At 36.7% G+C, this 21,959-nt stretch overlaps 2 protein-coding genes across 6 annotated transcripts in view; one reads left to right on the top strand and one right to left on the bottom strand.

Moving 5' to 3' along the window:
- Nucleotides 1-2,788: 2,788 nt before the first annotated feature.
- On the top strand, nucleotides 2,789-10,193 carry LOC130223516 (LHFPL tetraspan subfamily member 3 protein-like). The gene is made up of 4 exons (XM_056456357.1): nucleotides 2,789-2,816; nucleotides 3,927-4,157; nucleotides 6,421-6,454; nucleotides 9,927-10,193. The coding sequence occupies exons 1-3, from the start codon at nucleotides 2,789-2,791 to the stop codon at nucleotides 6,435-6,437; spliced, it is 276 nt and encodes a 91-aa protein (XP_056312332.1). The 3' UTR covers nucleotides 6,438-6,454; nucleotides 9,927-10,193.
- A 6,919-nt stretch (nucleotides 10,194-17,112) lies between these two features.
- The window catches only part of kmt2e (lysine (K)-specific methyltransferase 2E), a 63,535-nt gene continuing 58,688 nt past the window's right edge, over nucleotides 17,113-21,959 (bottom strand). For all 5 annotated transcript variants that reach the window (XM_056455558.1, XM_056455557.1, XM_056455559.1 and 2 more), the window contains 3 exons: nucleotides 21,850-21,932; nucleotides 19,410-19,492; nucleotides 17,113-19,318 (listed from right to left, as the gene is read on the bottom strand). In XM_056455558.1, coding sequence (XP_056311533.1) covers nucleotides 18,272-19,318; nucleotides 19,410-19,492; nucleotides 21,850-21,932 — 1,213 coding nt within the window. In that variant the 3' untranslated portion in view covers nucleotides 17,113-18,271. The remainder of the gene's footprint in view (nucleotides 19,319-19,409; nucleotides 19,493-21,849; nucleotides 21,933-21,959) is intronic.

Raw genomic sequence — 21,959 nt, 5'->3', positions numbered from 1 at the left:
GAAAGTCAAAATAACTGCATAAGGGATTTTGATCCGAATAAACCGTTTTGCTTTTGCACTCTCTCTCAGTTGATTGTAATATTCACACTGATAATCCAGAAATCAATGCTGCAAAAGAACTTATGACTGTTTTAACACATTTGATCTGAATCAGCATGTTCAATGACCCACACAATCGTGGACACACTTTGGTCTACTTTAAGTAAGGGTTTACACATTTCATCGACTGTTCTGATCTGATCATTTCTGTATTTTCTTTGATATATTGATCACTCCAGCTACTGAAGACAGATCTGTCCCTGTCAGAAAGAGATGCATAAATGAGAACACTAATGAGCAGTTTATGAAGGCCATATCGCTAACACCAAGGTCAACAGCAGTTCAATTGATAAAAAACAATGCAGAAAAGCTGAGCGTATGTGGAGGAAGACGAAATTAGTACTCCATTATAATATCTATAAAGACAGTGCTTTTAATGTGGAACTAAACACTGCTAGCAGACTTTCTTTTCAAGCCTTATAAACAGCAATCTAGATAACACCCGCATCCTCTTTGCAACGGTCTTGAGACTTATATTTTTAAGATTGCTTGATCTCAGTGCTGCATTTGACACTGTCAATCACAGCATACTTCTGGATAGGCTGGAAAACTGGGTTGGGCTGTCTGGGATGGTTCTTAAATGGTTCAGATCTTACCTTGAAGGGAGAGGTTACTATGTCAGAGGTTACTATGTCACCCATGACATGTGGAGTCCCACAAGGCTCAATTCTGGCACCTCTCCTGTTCAACATTTATATGCTCCCTCTGAGCCAAATAATGAGACAGAACCAAATTTCCTACCACAGCTATGCTGATGACACTCAGATCTACCTAGCCTTACTGCCTAATGACTACAGCCCTATTGACAACCTCTGCCAATGAATGCATTAATAAAATTAACAATTGGATGTGCCAAAACTTTCTTCAGTTAAACAAAGAGAAAACTGATGAGGTGAGATGAGGTTCTCAAGGTGAATGCATACCTTAGCTCTAAGGGTTAAACAAAAAAAAGATCAAGAATCTTGGTGTGATTCTGGAGTCAGATCTGAGTTTCAATAGTCATGTCAAAGCAGTAAATCAGCATACTATCATCTCAAAAACATTGCAAGAATCAGATGCTTTGTTTCCAGTGAAGACTTAGAGAAACTTGTTCATGCTTTTATGAGCAGCAAGAACAGCAGGGTGGATTACTGTAATGGCCTCCTCACTGGCCTTACCAAAAAGACAGTCAGACAGTTGCAGCTCATCCAGAACGCTGGGGCCAGGATTCTGACCAGAACCAGGAAATCAGGGCACATCACACCTGTCCTTAGGTCTTTACACTGGCTCCCAGTTACATTCAGAAAAGATATTAAAGTACAAACCAAAACAGATCGCTCAGATCTTTAGGATCATATAAACTAGAAATTCTAAGAGTTCAGTCAATGCAAGGTGAATTGGCCCTCAGCTACTACGCCTCCCACTGCTGGAATCAGCTTCCAGAAATGATCAGATGTGCTCCTTTGGGCATGTTCAAATCGAGACTGAAAACACATATGTTTAGCTGTGCCTTTACTGAATGAGCACTGTGCTATGTCCGACAGATCGCAATAGTATGTCTTTCTTTTCTTTTTCATTTTTTATAACCTGTTTTAACACATTTTAATCTGTTAAGAATTTGTATTATTTGTTTTTATTTTCTCATACTTGTCTCTTTTATTCCTGTTTATGTAAAGCACTTTGAATTGCCACTATGTATGAAATGTGGTATATAAATAAACTTGCCTTGCCATTGTCTTTGGAATAGGATCCCAGCAAGCATGTTTTGTTTAAAAGTATCCAAGCAGAGATGCCTTGACCAAAACAAGGCTCAATTTTAGCAGCCAGCGGAAACCTAATAATAGATGTCTAAGAATAGCCCAAAACTAAACTAGTCATCAAATACACAGGAACGAAAGACTACACATCTGAAGTCTGTCTAAACTGTCTATGTGATGTAGTCAAGTTTTGGGCTATTCTTAACATCTGTTAGTTAAATTTTTTTTATTTTTCAAATTTAACTTGTTTTAGCCAAGCCGTCTACGTTTAGACACTATTAAACACAAAACTGCTTGGTGGGGATACATGGTATAGTCAGATAATTTTTGCTGAATTTATTAAACATAAACTTTGTAAAAATCATGTTGAAGAATGGGGGTTCACCCAAATAAAGTCTGCTGTTCTGGGAAGAGAGCCCCCTTGGTAAAACTCAAGTTGGGGGTCCCTCTTTGCCAGTGCATCACAAAAAGAACATGCAAGCAGAACCAGTATTCATTTACAGTAAATTAAAACTATTACATTAGTAGAAAGAATAATGGGGTTAAAATAGAAATTTTCCTCATGTAACTACAACATTCATATCTGAAAAGTATTTTCCTCTGCACAACCTTAACGTGTGTGTTGACATTATTCCATTATTCTGCATCTGCAGAACACTATCAGCGCATCAAAACTAACACATGCTGTATTCCCCTTTAATAGAACAATGTCATCTATTTACCCTGATTTGGCTCTGTCTGATACTCCTGAAATATGCTCTTTTGCAGCCTCAATTGATCACGGATATGTAGGTGCCCACAATTGCTGCTGATCTGAGATCAGAAATGCTTGTCCTTTGAATTATGTGGAAGTGAAATAAACCCTCCTGAACTGTCACAAACTGTAAATAGACAAGTGTTCCCAGCACTGATCTAGGTGCATTTCAATAGTGTACATTTTTCCCAAATAAGCAATGCCTTCAGATGAAGCCCTGGAACAGAGTCGGTTTTGGTCTGTCTGAAATCCCATACTGGCTGAGTAGGTAATCCCAATGTTAACTTATTTGTTAAATCAGTATGAATGAAGAGAATGAAAAGAGTTCAGACATACTACATCAAACCATGTTGTCATTATCAAATGGCCTACCCTGAGTGAGTTACATCACTGCACTGCAATTTACAAACCCTCTTTAGTTCCCTCATGGGATAGTAAAGTGTACATTAGATTCAGAATCTAAGTGAAAGTTGTGGTCATGCAAGCATGTCTCGCTAACTGTTTTTCAAATGCTATGAATTCAGACTTACAACTCATCTCACATACTATTTTTCACATAATATAATTGAGTTTAACTTGGTCAGGTCAAAAGTTACCAATTTAGATGCTGGAATACCCCCAACTCTGCACCCTAATCTCTTAATAAAACACAGCTGATCGCACCAACTCATCAGCTTGTTAGTAGGGATTTCCAAATCTAAAATAGTTAAAAAAAAAAGAGACCTCAAAATGAGGGTATGCCAAGACCAGTTTTGGGACTACATCAATCAGTGTTTGATGTAGAGAATTGCTGTGTGTGGTAAGACTTTTAGCATTATAGGGCACAATGAATCAGACAATTGCACTATAAAATGGGTAAAAAAAAAAAAGGATTTGCATTGATGGAAGGAGACAATCAGGACTTGAGGGCCCAAAATATGATGAAAACTTAGAAGTAGGGCTTCTTTTTTGCCTGTAAGCAACCACTATAACAGTTTTTTACACTGACAAACATCACAGAAAATCTAGTTACTTTTGCAATTTCATTTGGTGGGAAGTGTTGCAAAAATCACTCCTGACAGCTTCTAACAGAGCTTGAGTTTTGTGCGTATGAGAATATAAATTGGGGGCTCGTCCGGTATCACCAGTGCCTCTCCACTCATTCATCTTTGCTGTCAGACATGTCATAATCGAAACAAACGAAACTGCCACGTCTTTTTCACTGGAGCTCATTTTGCTCCTCAGCTTACGCTCTAGAACTGCCATCTATCATATCGCAGGAGCCCAGTAATGCATTCTGCTGTTGATTAAATCCATAGACCTTTTCTTACCGAACAACTTCCTGCTTTCTCTCTCAGGTACGTGTCTGGTGTTGGGCTGTATGATATATCCTGATGGCTGGGATGCTGATGAGGTGAAGAGGATGTGCGGAGAAGGGACGGACAAATACACTATCGGAGCATGCTCAGTGCGCTGGGCGTACATCCTGGCCATTATGGGCATCCTGGACGCCCTCATCCTATCTTTCCTGGCCTTCGTGCTGGGCAACAGACAGGATGGACTCATGTCCGAGGAGCTGCTGGGAGACAGTAAGAGCAATGTTTTACTTATTTAAAGGGTGCAAGGGCATAGATTTGCTTTTGATATTGGTATGAACATTTCTTTAACTTTTATTTAAAATGTAGAGTTAAATGAATGTCTGACAAAAAGGTAGTTTAATAAAGACTTCCATTACTGAGGGCTTATTCTTATTTTCACTTTAAGTAAAAAGATGACTTTACATGTCCATGTTCTTTTCCTTCTCTAAGCGTACAAACAGAGCAGCACATGTTTAATTTGCTCTTAAAAAAAAAAACTTAAATAAATAAATCAAATATACTTTGACAAGGAATGAATGCAGATTTCTGGAAAGGGGGAGGCTTATGACACAATAACCGTTTTATCTCGATTGTTGTTTTTTCATAATCGTCATGGAGGTCAAAATCAAAACAAATTTTTCATTAATTGCACATTGCACATGGTTACTATTATGGTGGACTTGTAGCGAACTTGACTTCGAGTGACTGACACTTTTCTTTAAAATGTAACTGCTTATGTCTCTCAGTGAGTCTTGCACAGTAAGCCTGACTGGAAAATTTCGACAAAGCATTATTTTATTTTGGAGGCCATTAAATTATTGGTGGTGACATTTTAATAATCTGTGGATATTGGTGGGGACACGTTCCTTCCGTCCATGCTAATTCTACACCCTTGAAAGTGTGGTTATTGTACATTTCATCATGTCTCAATGGACAATTTTCCTACCATGACAAATAGGGCTGCAAAATATCGTTTCTGCATTGATATTGCAACGTGATCATTCACAATAGTCACGTTGCGAGTATATGCAATTTTAAGTCTGGATTATAATTGACTATTTCGCAAGTGTTTTTTGAGGCCTGTTACTGTGTGAGGGTTATAAAAGCATTCAGGCATGAGAAACTGAATCGTTTGTAACTTTGAAAACTTAATAATGATTAATTGTATTGAATTGTTCAGAAAATAAAGACCATGAGGCAAAATACTGTTAATTTTATTGGTATCTTTTTCTTTATTGAAATTACAGTATCGATGCTTGTAGATTGTTTCTTATATCTTATGCAAATACACTCCCCTACAGAATCATCCCAATCAATCCAAAATTATAAGTTCTTTCCAAATAGTTATTCAACACATCTAGTAAAATTGTATTCCTAACGCAATATATATCGCAGAATAAAAAAAAATATTGCAATGTTGATTTTTCCAATATTATGCAGCCCTAATGACAAATATACTTGTTTGCATTGCACATATATTGAAGTCAAAGTGAAGTACCATCTTTACAGATTGAAAGAACGTTGAACAAAATCTGTTCCCATTCTGAAACAAAATAAAAATGAATTATTATAATAATAGAAATGGAAGAATTACAAACTAGATTCTCCATTTCTCCCTATAAATGTTCGGACACATCGTTTTTAAGCACGCAGCTGTTTGTGCCAGTCAGTCCAGTTCATTCATTACGAGCCAGCTAGAGGCAGACAGATCGAGCAAGGACAGACCAGAAAATAAAACAAAATCATGCTCATTATTGATAATTAATCAGATGATGAAGCAGTGAAAATAAATGAGATATTAGAAGGAATGAGTATGAAGTGAAAAATAGCAAATGAAGTACAGATAGGAAGGTAGAATTTACCATGAACTGGGGTTAATGGAAACCTGGGGCTCTAGACCCAGCCATGAATTACTAATGACTGTTTACACAGCTTGCTGTCAGCCTGTCCATATTAATCACAGGCACAGCATCAGCTGGAACCCATGCTGTGCTGAACAGAACACCTGGAACCAAATGCTATTTATGGATATTAGCTATGAAATGCTTTATAATGGAGTTGAAGCAAAGAAAGAGCTCTACTTCCTGGAAGTCCTGGATGAAGGGTCACTTGTAGGGATATAAAGGTTTTGCATAAAACCGATGAGCTGCACACTGCTACTGGTGATTTAGGATGTTTGTATAATGATGAATGAGCAATTTGCTTCGCCTTCATGCTTCTGCTGAATTTGTTATGGTATGTTTTTTTGGTGGCAGATGATGGTGTTGGTGCCATCTAGTGGATATTACTTGTTTTTTTTTTATCCAAACTGGATAGATGTATAAAAATAACAAACAAAAGGACTTTTTATTGTATATGTATCAACATTGACAGCTGTTAGTAGCTAATATTTTTTTTCTGCGCACTTTAAAAAAAATTACTTTATGGATGAATGTAGTATTTTGTTTTATTATTTACTTTTCATGTCCTTTTCTTCTTTATTTCCTATCAACAGAAAGTGGAAACGCATAGATGCCAGATACACTCAGGTGAGTCTTTACATTGAAAACACAAAACTCTTTTCTTTGTTGATGTACATACCTTTGAAAAACAGGACGCTGTACATTTTGCGCTGTACACTTTTTTTAACCTCATTTATGAATTTCCAGCATTTACTAAACTGTTAGTCCTAAATTAGTAATTAGTTATTAATTAGTCATCCCCATGTCGTTCCAAACCACTGAGACCTAGGAACACTGATTACGATATTTTAGATTAAATCTGAGAGCTCTCTCATACTTCATAAACATCACTAAGTACGTTTACATGGACACCAATACTCCGATTTTAATACGATTAAGACAATACTCTGATTAAGAGTCTACTATGTAAACAGAGATTTTTGATTAATTTAATCTGGTTAAGGTCATAATTGAACTAAACAGAAATGGAATTAAGACATGTGGAGTATGCCGATTTTAGTCACATTATTGTTGGGCAGTACAGACATTTTTTTTCCCGCAAAATCCCGGATTTTTGCCGCATTTTGTGACATGATAGTCTATACACACACAGCTGTTTAACACTATTCTCTGCACCTACTGAGTCAGTGAAGGACCACAGACACCTGCATCGCGAAATGCAGAGTTTTTTTCCCCATATGGCATGCGGGAATCAAATTCCATTAAGACAACACTCTTCCAGCAGTTCATACTCACATCCAATATTTCGTTTGTCACGGTGGGCAAGCATGAAATGTTCCTGAATGAAAGTGAAAGTGCCAAACTGCAGTTAAAGATTAAAATTAAACACCAGAAATTACATGAAACTCCAGAGGAAATGTGGAAAGCGTGGTGGCACAATGATGTTAATCGAATTATGTGCTATAATATGTAAAACAGGATCATGAAAGGAACATTCAAAAAGCAACTCAATTAAAGCCCTAATCATATTATTTTCTCATTCAGATTAAGGAAAATAATTTGACTACTGATGTCCAAGTAAACGTGGTCACTGTTCAAAAGCATCCTCAAAACAAATTGCATGCCTTCAGTGGTTCAATTGAAATATTAACAAGCTACAAGACAAAAATAAATTTAAAATCAACAGTTTCTTCTCCTTTGTGTCAGTATAGGGTGCGTATGTATACCCCTTTCTCTTGGATTCCTGTACAAAGCACAGGCACATCCAAGGTAATGATCTAGCGCAATATCTGAACATGCACCCTAAACTGACACTGAGAATGAGAAACTGTTGAATAAAGTTTTTTTTTTTTTTTTATGTGCACACAAAGGTTGCTTGATTATGTTCTGAGTGAACCACTGAAGGTATAGAGTCTGTTTTGAGAATGAGGATTTTACTGGAGGATGAGAGAGCTCTTGATTTCACCTTAAATATCTTTTGTTCTGAAGATGAGTGAAGCTCTCAGGGGTTTAGAAACAACATGAGGGTGAGTAATTAGTGACATAATTTTCATTTTTAGACAAACTATCACTTAAATTGCCACTAAAGGCATTAAATAAATAATTAAATAAGTATTTCAATATACACAAGAATGGTGTTTTGTAGCTCTTGCGAAGACACAGCATCACCAGAGCTTAAGGTTTGACTTTTAACACTTATGTTGACTTATATAAATCTACTCACTGGCAAATTTATTAAGTAAACTTGTTCAACTTGACTGCTTGCTAATGCAAATATCTAATCGCTAGCAAATCAACAAGTTAGTTCAGGCATGTAGACATGGTCAAGAAGATCTGCTGAAGATCAAACCTTTGAGTGCCATTTACTTAAATTATAGAGAGGGGTCTGGCTGCAGACTCGAGTTGCATTCAGTGTTTTTAATGCACTCACCTAACCCCACCCCGACCACTACCCCTCACAGTGATGTCACTAGCTCCATTGAGTGTATCGTGTCTGGCGTTTTTTACAAAAAGTTGTAAAAAATGATAAATCAATTTAGATTAAAGGCACTTAAAAAGTCTTACAAAATAAATAAATTTATAGAAATTTAATCTGTGAATATTAGGATGCTGTGTCATTTATGAAATCCATAAAATCCTGATTTGACATTGCGCTGCTTTGCTTACTGCAGTAACTAAAGAAACTCCATTATTCCTGCTGGTATAGGTGCCACCTGCTGGATTAGCATTCTTATTCAGTATATAAACAATGTATTTGTTGAGGATTAGTTTCTTACAGTTAGTATTAAGTAAATATACTGTAAATTAAAAATTTACCAGTCGAAACCTAAAAGTTGGCGATGAGACCTTAAAGTGTATAGAAAGAGTGTTATAAAAGGTTTTCAAAGGTATTGAATTTCTCTCTGAGCGATGCAATCCCAGCATGCATCATGAAGGCTGCATCCAACAAAAAAATTTATCCTGTAAAAGAATTATTTGAACGGTTTGAAGTGGATAGGGAAAACTCTTGCGATTTTTGTGGTAATGTTAAAGAATCTGGTACTCATCTGTTTTTTCAATGTGTATTCTCAAGATCATTTTGGATTGATTTTTCTAACTTTATTTCAAGGACATTTGGTACACTAATACAAATTGAATTATATTATGTCATATTTGCTGTAGTACAAGATAGAATTGATTCCAAAATTGATTTCTCTTCTTTTTAATTCTTTTATAACACATTTTATCAGCTTTTATTTTATTTTATTTTTATTCTTACCATTTTTATGTTTGTTTTTATTTCTCTTATAATTGTTTCTTTTATTCCTGTTTATGTAAAGCACTTTGAATTGCCACTGTGTATGAAATGTGCTATATAAATAAACTTGCCTTGCCTTGCCTTGCCAAAAGTACATCTTATTTTCTTAAATAGATAGTAATATGGTATGGAAAATACCATATACATGTCAAGAAATTGCCAAGCCAAATTGTGAACACTTTATAAAGGAGATTAAACAATATGGTACTACACTATATAACATTAGAAACAGAAAAGCTAAAAAAAAATACATTAGCATTATGTATATTTCATTGATTAAATCAATGTTTTTTATTATAATAATTATTATTATCTTACCTATCTATTTATTTTACCCCTTGCATTTGTTTATACTTTGATTGTATAACTAATATAATTTCTCTTATTTTTATTTTGTTTGATTTGTTCATGGTTACACTTTATTTTGATGGTCCATTTGAGTATTAGTAGACTGTCTGCTTAATATCTGCTGATACTGCTCCTTCAACAGACATTTAACTGACTATAACTTTAAATTTGCAAGTACATGTCAACTTACACCAACCCCCAACCTAACAGTCTACTTATAATCTAATGAGAATAGTTGGCATGTAGACGCAATGTAACTTATATTCAACAAACGGACCATTAAAACAAAGTGTGACCTTGTTCATAATTGTTGTGAGATGTATAATCTTGTACTAAGTTTGTACATATTTACAATTTTAAAAATCTGCATCCAGATAATATTAAAATTATATCAATTTAAGCTTCAATGTGTACATTTATTCACAGTAAATCATCCCCTTTATCTGTTTCCAGGTGTTTCTGTCTTGTTTAAGGAAAATCATTATGTGAAATCACAATCCAGCTTTACCCATCATCCTGAGGGCAGGAAGCCTGACTGCAACAGTTTGGGGGGAAAAAAAACATTTCAGCAAAGGATGCGAACAGGGTGAATGGAGTTTGGAACGCACTGCTTTTCTCTTTATATCCCCACTTTTCACTTCACTATCTGGAATTGCTTCTCAACAAATCCCTACCCTAGTTTATTTACCGTGTTCTGTGCTACTAACATGATAGGGCAGCTAATGCAACCGTTTTAGAAGCAACCTTTGACTGAATGTTATTTCATTTTATGTTCTGTCCTCTTCTTCGGGCCTGCATTATAATAATGTTAATATTTTGGGATTTAGAATTACTGTATAACACTGTTCTATTTGACTGGATTCTCCAAATATACTAACATAGAAGGAAACGCTGAAAGCTTTGAATCCTGGATGTACAAACTGCGACATAGAGACATTTCAGGCCTGTAGAAACAAAACAAAAAACGGCAAAGAGAGACACTCAATCCACTGAGAGCCAATTAGATGTAAGTGATCATTATCGGGTTTCAAATGTACACTTATTCACCACGACAACAATTGTTGAGAAGGTAAACAGAAGGCAAGAGTTCACTGTTAATATACTTTAAAAATAAGTGTCAAAATTAGGGGCAGGCGTCTCTGCCATTAGTATTTGTGCACAAGCCAAGTATATACAGAAGTAGGAGAGTGGTTTTAAGTATTATGTATTGAGTGTACATGTTAAATTTCTGTATGTCTCTAATTCGATATTTACTTCTCGGCAGTGTTGGTGCTGTATAGTTATGTGTGCCATAATTATGATGTTCTCAGCGGTACCGTTTCGTACACTTGGTATAGTCATTCTGTCCCAACAAGATGGACTAGAATCACCAATCAAAAAATGAAAAACGTGGATGTGGTCTCATGAACAAACGCCCACAGGAAATGACATCACTGTGTACTTAGTGGCATTTCCTCCTTTTTGGACAGCTGAAGAGTTTGAACGACGCTGGAAAGAAAAAAAAAATGTTTGGCTTTATTTATTGGCTGTCTGTCTCGTCAGATGATGTTGTATGTAGATGATGATGTAATACACCATTAAAATGTATTAGTTAATCAAGACAATTCACCAACATTAATGAATAAAGGTTTTACCTCTACTGACTACAATAAGATATTTCATTCTGGACACTGGCTAAAGAACAAGTCTTCACATTTGTCTTGATTTCACCTGCTATTAACATTCATTGAAATGCGTCTCGGGAACACTTGTGTCTCATTTCGTCTATTTCATCATGCTCTTTATCAGGGGTGTCCAAAGTCTTTCATATAAAGGGCCAAAACCCAAATATCATTGAGAGCTGTGGGCCGATGGTAAATATACCAAACTATATTACTTTAAAGTTGCCATGGGTAACTTCCTCATTTATTTATAATGTTTCAAAATAAATAAACACATTATTTCAGATTAACTAACGCAGTATAACGTTTAAATGATTCAATCATTATATAATGCCTAAAGTTCAATGCTGAATACACTAGTCAAGCAGAATCTGCCTTTGCCTTCATTTGCCCAGCAAAATCTCTGCATTGTTCCTCTATTCATCAGGTGACAGTATGTACATTTAAACTAAATCTGATAAATTACAATATTTAATTGACACATTTAATTTCAGTTTTTTAATAAAACATACAAACAAAAGGTTACATTAGATTTAAGTGACAATCTCTAAACCAGAGATGCCCAAACTAGGGCCTGCGGGCCAAAGTTGGCCCAGGATTACCTTTTGATATGGCCATCCATCCCGTCTGAGAAGAGAGGGAGAATGATGGGGAATTTTGGGGGAGATTAAGGTTTGTTTTTTAACTGTTAAGCTACAAAAAAGCAAACTGGAATTAAATGTTGTGAATGAATCAGATTAAAAATAAATAAACACAGTCACTTGATGGATAGCGGACATTGCAGAAGACATCAGCAAGCAAATCAAGGTAAAGTGTATTTTTATCATTATAAATGGATTGTTCATGTTGTTGATTGTAAAAGTTCATTATAAAATGTAGAAAAAATGTATAATTATTAATACATTAAAGTATTTCAAATGAAATAACTATGGTATTAGTTAAATTATATAAGGAATTAATAATAAATTAGGAAATTACATTGACAAATTTACAGTTTGGTTTATTTACCTCTGCCCGCCACCCTCAATGAAGTTTAGTTTTTGGCCCTCATAAGAAACAATTTGGGCACACCTGCCTCTAAACCATCCCCATCGTTCTTCTTCTCTTCTCAGATGGGAAGTGACGGGCCAAATCCAAGGTAAATTATGGGCAACTTGGCCCACAGGCCCTAGTTTAAGCATCTCTGGTCTATATGATCAAAACTATGTCACATGGTTTAGGAGCAAGTGAATAAAATTAAGATGATCATCCATTTCAATACTGATCCATATTGGTTCAATGCAGTGAAATATGAATTCAGTAGAAAAATGTTGTTGAAATTTTGTAGGTTGTAATTTTTTTTTTAATTTTATTGTATTGTTTGGTGATTAAAATATTATTTGACTAAATATATCTACAAAATGCAAATCTACAAACAAAATACTACAAGTGCTCTTGTGGTCAAACAGTCACATAAGCAAGCCAATCATATACATCTGACTAGGCCCGTCATGATATCTATTTTATGTTATGATATATTGCACCAAAATATATTGCGATAAATGATATTATTGTCATTTTAAGACCATTTTATGCCACCCATTATTATATAATGCCTGGATGACAGTAAGATATCATAATGCAAGTACACTCTTCCAAAGAATGCATATTTTATTCTTAGAAATATTTAATTATAGTCATTTTAACAATGTAATAATTAGGCATTGGAATGACAATGTGAAACATACACACCTAAATAAATGATAATAAATGTTAACAGAATAGTGCAGGGTAAAAAGTAACAGGCTGTGATATCTGATACCACATCTATTTTCATTGTTAGTTGTTATATTAAGTACTAGAGTGTTTTTTTAACCACACTGACACCTCTAATAGAAATAGAGATGTTGCACAATCAGCTAAAATGTTGCTAGAATAGTTTTTTATGTATGGGCACAAGATATATATATATATATATATATATATATATATATATATATATATATATATATATATATTATATATATATATATATATATATATATATATATATATATATATATATATATATATATATATATTGCATCACCAAAAATTATTGAGGCCATGTCCATGTGCTGTGCAATAAGTCGATATATTGATTATTGTGACAGGCCTACATCTGATTAACCTCTGGACATGGTTCAAAGTAAACAACCTCACATTTTATACCTAATTTAACAGGTTATTTGCCCTAAAAATAAAAAGTTATAAATTATGATACCCTCTGTTTGTTTTGAATACAATGAAGATATTTTAGATCTGAGAGCTCCCTCATCCTCCATAGACACCAATGGTGTCAACTCATTCCAAATCCTGACAAACACTAAAACAAAACAGTTGCTGTGCCTTCAGTAGTTCAGTCGGAGATTATGAATATTACTAAGCTATGAGAATACTCATGAAGAATACTGACATGAAACAAAAATCATTTATTTTATAATATCTTCTCCTCAGTGTCAGTATAGGGTGCACATTCACATTTTATGCTTGGCTTCACCTCTGACGTGCCTGAGCTTTATTTCACACAGAGAAAGAAGTGTATGGGCATCCATGTTTACATCACCAGGCCCGTAGGCAGCCTATTAAAAAGGGTGGTTCTTTTTTTCTGAAAAAGTGGAACCTCTTTTCAGTTATTTACCTCATTTTCTATTTAATTATGCATTGGTGACATTTTAAGCACTAATTTGGATCAGCTTGTCGGATGGTAATCATAACTTATCAAAGTGCTTTTTAAGGTACCATACTATTTTACTAAGAAAGTATTTATTTTGTTATAAATTTGCGGAATTAATTTAGTTTTATAAATGTTGTTATGAGATTAGCATTTAAAAACAAAATTAACAAAGAAATATGGAGAAAAAAAACTACTTTTTAAAACAAAAGTTATTATCATCCATCATTTAAAAAAAGAAATCTGATAAAATTTGTTTTTAAATATTAATAAATAAAAACAAACTGACTCATTCAACTTTCCTCAGTGAGAATTTGGCCACTTCAGTAATTAAAAATGTAATTTTAAGGTGCACTCTTTGAAAATAATTTTTTGTCCCACACATGCATTGAATAATATACTGACACAACTCTGATAAATAGTAATAAGCAATTAAAATAATAATGATATCCTATGGATGAAAGGTCGACCAGGTGGTTACAATGCCTGTTAAAGACTTCTTCTATCTGCAATTTTCACAATTTATGACGGCATAGCAGTCAAAAATGGGACAAATGAGCTCATATAAGGGTCAAACTTTGGACTTTGTCGTGGGGTGGGTCTTTCGAACCCCCCTAACCCCCCAATATCCTATACTGACACAGAGGTGAAGAAACTACTTAATAAAGTTGTTATTTTTTGCTTTATACAAAAGTATCCTCATAACTTGATAATATTCTGATTAAACAACTTGAGGCATGTGGTCTGTTCTTAAGATGTTTTTTTGGTACCTTTCTGGACTTTATCTTGCTATAAACGAGAAGCTTTGGAGGACAATGGATTTCACCTAAAATATAATTTGTGTTTTGAAGACAAGCAAAGGTCTCTGTGGGTTGAGCTGACATAAGGATGAGTAATTAATAACCTAATCAAGTGAACTAACCCTTTAATCTTGTGTCAATGTTGAGACCGACAAAACTGCATAGCAGTTATAAGCCTATTTGATGGGTGTCTAATCCTGGAGTGTCGCCGTCCTAAACCTTTTAGCTGCAATCAGAGTTTTTACGCATTTTAACTTCCCAAACTCCACGTAAAAATCCACGACCTGAAGTTTTATGTACATAATAAATACAAATTTGAATTTATTAGAGAATATTGTAAGATACTTGAATCTATTTAGTTTGTATTTCGTTCTATATCTGTGTAAAACTTATTTAGATAATGATTACGTTGTTAGATGAAATAATGAACGAGCTTGTGATCTGCCAAGGACCAAAAAGTAGTAATACAACTAACGATGCCCTTGAAAGTATTTTTTTTTACACAAAACATTAAAATAATGATAGAAAATTACTAAAAACAAATGATAATGATGACAGAACATGACAAAAAAAGAAAACTCAACTCAATTTGAATCCCAGGTAAACACTGTAAGAAAGCTAGAAATACTTTATAAGCAACTATTTTCTGAAAATCAATGTCTAACAATTGCAAAAAATAATAATAGAATAAAAAAAATCAGGAGATCCGCTAGATGGCGCCACTCACTCGAGCAGTACTGTCAGCTTTAACTACATGTTAGAATATTTGAAAACTTATTTAAAAAACCGTCAAGTGAATATGTTATAAGCTAGCCTATGTAGCAAATTACCCAATTGTTATTTTGATGAGGGAGAGTATAATTTACAAATATTTTCTCTGGTAAAATGTTTTAAAAGCCAGCGCTGTTAATAGGTTACATTTTAATAATAGATTATGCTTTGATAATATTTCCAAATCAGTTTCTGAAAATGAGGGGTCAGTCCTGAAGCAGCTGGGAAATTGCATCATTATGGGACATTTGCAATAAAGTCTCAAAACATAAATTCACAGAGAAAGTTTATGTTAACATTATATTGAAACATCCGTTTATATTTTACAAAACAACTAACAACAAGGTTTTTGGCATCAGAAAAATATCAGTCTGTAAACATTTAGATTTTAAATGAGGGAAATAAACATGCGTTATGGATGTGACCAAAAAAGTTAGCGAGCTTGTGAGTTACAAAACACTTTGTAAAAATTCTGTGAATTAAACTGCACAACGACGCCAATCAAAAGAATAAGAGGTAGCTCACTATAAAGCAAAATTATTGATTTTATTTTATTTGACGCTCATTTATGAGGGAAAAACTTTATGGATGCGACACATCTCCACTGTGGATCTGACAGATGTGAAATTAGTACTTGTGTGACTTTGCTAAATCAAATGAGACATTTTTGAATATTTTTACAGTGCTGTAAAATACAAGCCTGCACAAAAAAAAAATCTTTGAAAGGGTTTTTACTTTTGGGGAAAACTTTTTTTTTTTTATGGCAAGGTTGACATTAGTAGAGTTACTCTGCTAACGTTACATAAAATAGGAGCAGTCGCGTTAAATTTATTCATAGCTTAGACGGCTATCTTGCTGTATGTGCGGAAAAAAAATCGTCTTGTGTGTACAAATTAGCCTTTAGTCCCTGTAGTAACTTACCTTTCTAGTTTCTGGACACAGCACTCAAAAGGATCCAATGGTGATGAATGAGAGGAGCAGCTGAAACCGAGTTGCCCGTTTAACTCACGCATAGAGCGTCGCGTCAGAATATTATCAATTCAAATATACTCAAATATACACGGTATTGTTTAACAAATTTCTAGAACTTTCATTAAAATTTGTGAGTTTTATAAACAATTTTCAAGTCTGGAAAACGCCATGTCAAAATTCCACTTTTCCATGACCATACGAACCCTAATTAATCACACCTGAACCAGCTAATCAGGGTCTCCAGGACTGGAGTAGAGGAGGCAAGTGTTTTTCACAGATTTAAACCAAAATCTATCGGATGTTGTTGGCCTTTCTGACCTGATAGCTGCTCAGTCTTCAATCTTAGCTTGAAAAACATGAAGTCTGTTATTTGGAAACATACAAACCATGGCTGTAATAACCAACTTTATTTTTGTGCCTCATGCTCAACTTTCCCCATCATAACCTCACATCCTTTGTTCTGGTTTGTGATAAGACACTGGGCTTGATGTTTTCTGAGCACATAACTGCTTTCATCCATTGTTTGATCTATGCATAAATATTTTCCTTGAAGCATATCACCTGATATTAACAAATAAGCAACTTGAAGTTTAAATTTTTCTGACAAACAAGGTCAATATTCAGACATCTTAATCTTCAAACCATCACTTCAGCATCAACTGTGGAAAAACTCACATTGTGAACATATAATTGTAAAAACACATCCCATTTCCCTCCCCAGAATAAAAAGCAAGACGATTCAGTTGGTATAAAACTGTCATTACAGTGATTTATTATAATGAACCATGAAAATAGCCAACCAGTGCTGTGTCTGTGAGCCTCTGTCCTTCACACACACATACACTCACACACAAACAGTAAAAAAAATAAACCAGAGAGGAGGAAATAAAAATAGTGCTACAGTCACAGAAACATTCAGCGTTTTTCGTCAAGAGCGCTTGTATTTACAACCATATTCCAAAATGGGGATGGGAGCCAATTATACAAGCATAGAAAAGAAAAGAAGCCAATATTTACAACTGTTTCTGGAGAAAGCTGGAGTAACCACCTATACATTAAATTACACTTTCTACAAATAACCATTGATATTCAAAAATAAACCGCTTACCCCCTACAGGAAGGACCTCTCTTTCTGAAGCTGCCACAGAGAACAGCACGCATATCTGTCTGTGTCTTATTTGACGCCCGCCTCCTGATCGCACTATAAATATGCGCACGGATGCGGGCGGCACACAAGCATTCACGCTCCCTTCCACGTAAAAACAGACACTCATGCACACAGACTCGCTCATTCACACAAGTGCAGTCTCCTGGGGCAGTGAGCGGCCTATCGGAAAGGTCTCCTCTGGATTTCTCTGCAGCGGTGCACAGATATTTCTCTTACATGGAGGAATAAAAAAAATAATAATTCTGTATTTTTTTCTCTATACAAAACCTTTTTGCTATATAATGAGCGACTAGATAAAACAAATAACTGATGAGTGAAAAAACAGGGGGAGACGGGAAGATTAGGGAACGATAGGGAAGAAACTGGAATGTCCCATTGCGCTGGGAGGACAAAACAGGTAAAGACAGCGGAAAGGTGCGATTAAAATGAATAAAAACATTTAAAGTAAAAAAAAGACGTCTGGAAAAGACAGGATGGCAGTACAAGGTTGTGATGGGAGGTGTGGGGGACTGTGGGTAAGTGATGAGCACCAGGGTTCATTAACCATCATCTTTTACACACAGTCTACTCTGTTACAGTCCTCATTTTCGTCTTAATGTACCCCCACCAGTTTACATTAGCCTTTGTGAAAAGGTACATAGAAAATATTTACAGTGGTGCTGTATGTTACAAGATGTAGCTCCGCCCCCTCTCTGAGAGAGTCCGTCTGGAGGGCGGCGTTTAGATGAGTGTGGTCAGTGCCATCCTGTGCCTAAGTATCCAGTTGCGTGGAAAGAGGCGGAGGAAGGAGCAGGTCCTCGGTTGCTGCCTGCGATCTGAGGGATGCTCGGATTGGGCGGGGTCTGTGTGGGAGGAGTTTGTTGGAGGGGAGGTGGAGGAGGAGGGGGTAATACAGTTTGTTGATAAGTAGATGCGGTTACTGAGGGGTTGGCTGGTGCAGACTGGTGGAGAAGAGTGGTTTGAAAACCACTGATGTTTTGGAACGGGTGCGGTGGTGCGTTAGTGGAGGGAGCGGGAGGAGGGGGTGGAAGGGGTGGGTGAGGTCCTTGTTTGATTGACAGGAGCGTGCCGGTGTTAGGCGGGGGCTGCTGGGAACTCTGTGTCTGAGGAGGTGGAGGAGGAGGAGGCGGAGGTGGGGCAGAGCTCAGCAGGAGCTGATGCTGCTGCAGTGAAGAAGGTTGCAGATTGACATGCAGTAAGGTCGGGCCAGGCTGCGGGTGGGGAGGGGGAGGAGGAGGTGGAGGAGGAGGGGCGGCACTGCTTTGGTAATGCAGTGCATGATGGGGCTGAAGTAGAGGCTGGGAACCAGGAGGAAAGGGCGAGGCCACGGTGGGCTTGAATGCAGGGAAGGGTGCAGCAGCAGCAGTAGCCTGGGTGGGGAAGTAAGGAGCAGATGTAGGTGGAGCTGGAGGAGGAGGGGGCGGAGGTGGAGGGGCATTTTGAGGGTTATACTGAGGGAAAGTGGCTGGACCAGACGTAGCTTGGGGTTGAGGCTGGTTCTGAGGCTGAGCTGTCAGAAAGGCTCGCTGGCCACGGAAAGGTGATCCTTGGGGTTGCGCTTTGGGAGAGTGCATGAGCGAAGGTCCCGCGTAGTGACTCTGAGAGGCGCCCGAGGGCCCGCAGTGGAGCTTGCTGGGCGTCAGAGCAGCTGGTTTTGAGCTGGGAGTCTTAGCGCTGGACGGCTGGACGGACAGTGCCTGAGGCTGAGCAGGACCACAAGTCTGTGATTCATCTTCATCCTTTGATGGCCGAGACACAGCCTGGGCTGCCGGAGAACAAGGCTGTAAATACAAGAAGAAGAAGTTCATAATGTGAACTTGCTGGTTGAGATATTTTAAGCTGTCAGGGTAGACTGAGAGAGGGTTCTCTTACTGCATGTGCCGAAGGGCTCTTGCAGCTCTTGGGAGAAGGACAGTCCTTCACTTGGGAATCACCACCTTCTGACTCTCCACCATCTGAAAAGATGACAGTTTAATTAAAAAAAGGCATACAGAAGAGCTAATCAGGTTCTCACACATATTAATATTTTTCATGGCTTCACCACTTATTTGGGATGACTCCAGGGGGGTTTGAGTCCTGAACCTGGAGGGCTACTTTATAACAAAATTCAGCTCTGTAAGCTCGTTTAATTGGGAACACAGGACAACATTAAAATATGGTCTTCCAGGAGCAGAACTGGACAAAGTATATATTCAATAATAACATGCCAACGGGGCTCAACAATGAGGACTGCCCGATGGCCCGGGGCCAGCGTGCGAGGCGCTCGGGCCAGTATACAGAATGGTCCAGTCCTGCCTTGTCACAAAAGTTTACCTTGGCTGCAAGCCTGCGACTGTCTGTCAATTGCGTGTAAATACAATCTTAGGGTGCTTTCGCACATGGACGTTTGTTTCGGAATCCGTCTCATTTCCCCAGTTAGCACGCTTAGTTTGGCATATGTTAATCCAGCAATCGCGCTCGGATCCGCGCCAAATCAATCGGTCGGCGATCGCCTGAATGAGGTGGTCTCTACTCGATTGAGTGGATTGATTGTAGTGAGAAAACAAAACAGTCCAACAAACTAACGACCCAGGCTATATCACAGTGTATTATGATTGTGTAATAGCATAGCTATATTCAGCTATATGAAGAGAGAATGATGAATAGGGCAGGATGTCATTCCCACCGGAAAGTGAAAGCATACTGAAATATTACGAGTACTGTTTATCCTTTAGGAAAATTGACAGAAGTTACTATCTGATAACTTTTTCATATTTTAATCTTATAATATGTTGTATTAGACCTGTTGTTTTGTTCATTTCTGCACTGACAACTTGAAAGAAAGATCAACATTCATGATCTGATGCAGTCTCGGTTCATCGGTTATTTCTCTCTATAATTTAAGCCTATAATGCAGAATTCTATAGCCAACGTTTCTTTAATAGATTGACTCATTCAATACATAAATTTTACAAAACTTAACACTTGAAATGAGGCTATGTATGAGAAAGTCTTACCCTCTAATTTCAATTTGGTGACATGTCTGTGGGTGTCAAATTTAAAGCACACATTTTACTTATAAAATATTAAATGCACAACTGGTCGAAAATTTGGGGTCAGTATGATTGTTTAATGTTTTAAAATAAGCTTCTCCTGCTTACCAAGGCTGCATTTATTTAATCAATGATACAGTACAAAATGTACACAAGTGTAAACATCGCAATCAAACTATTACCGTCATGTTGTTTTTTCGCCGCATTTTTTGACAGTCTATACACACACGGCTTTCTGACGCTACCTACCCAGTGCATCTAAGTTACAGGTGAAATGGGGAGGTTTTTTTCTCTTATACGACATGCGGTATCAAGCGTCTGTGTGTTTGTTTTGCCACTGTAAAATAATGTGTGAGACTGATTGGCTGCATAAAATATTGTTTATTTGCTATTTAACATTGGCAGAAAATACCATGTGAAAGAGTAGTGTGTCTCAATTCACAGTACTCAGGAAAAATGTGGAGTTTTTTTTCTCTAATACGACGTGCGGTATCCAACATTCCACAGTCACTGTCTCCCCTGCGTCTGTGTGTTTGTTTTGCCTCGGTGATCTACGCGTGCCCAAATGTAAACTCCCATTTTTATCCAAATCCTTCCTTCTTTCCCTCCCCCGACACTCCCACCTAAACAGAGCTAGACACACCCACTTTCCTGACTTTTTCCAAACTAGAGGAGTGAAAACACCCTGTTGAGACAGGGGGGTTTCATAGCCCTTTAATAGGTCATTTATTTTTCAGTTATAATATGTTCATTTCCCACTGTTGATTTTAATGTTTTTACTAACGTTTACCAATGAGACTGCTGTAAAATGTTACCTACTGCAGTGTTTTTTAACCACGTTCCTAGAGGACCACCAACACTGAATGTTTTGGATGTCTCCTTTGTCTGTCACACCCATTACAGGTCTTTCAGTCTCAGTTAATGAGCTTATGATCTGAATCAGGTGTGTTTGGTTAATAAGACATGGAAAATGTGCAGAGCTCCAGGAACGTGGTTGAGAAACACTGACATATTGTACTCCTTTTGTGATTGAATTTGTTTGAATAAAGCAATACACCAAGTATTTTGTTGTTATTATACCTCTTAAGGTAATCTTAGGTATGATAAATATTGTCAATTGTGATAAAAGCTACAGCAATTAATCGCAACAAAACATTTGATACAGGCAGAAGCCTAGCATATATATTTTTCCCACTACCAGAAGCATTCATTTATATACCAGATCCTAATTCAAGAATTTAAACAAAACAAAATTGTAATCTTTCTAGGGTTCTCCTTACCTGTATCCTTGCGATGGTCACTCAGCAATAAGGCCCTGTGGTAGCCCCGCTCCCTGGCCTGCTCTACTGATGTTGAAGATGTCCTGTAAATGAAAAATAACTTACTAAAC

This window comes from Danio aesculapii, chromosome 4 (assembly GCF_903798145.1).
Source record: "Danio aesculapii chromosome 4, fDanAes4.1, whole genome shotgun sequence".
In the NCBI taxonomy this organism is placed as follows: Eukaryota; Metazoa; Chordata; class Actinopteri; order Cypriniformes; family Danionidae; genus Danio; species Danio aesculapii.
The sequence above is the reverse complement of the archived record's forward strand: the minus strand, read 5'-3'. Positions and strand labels throughout refer to the sequence as shown.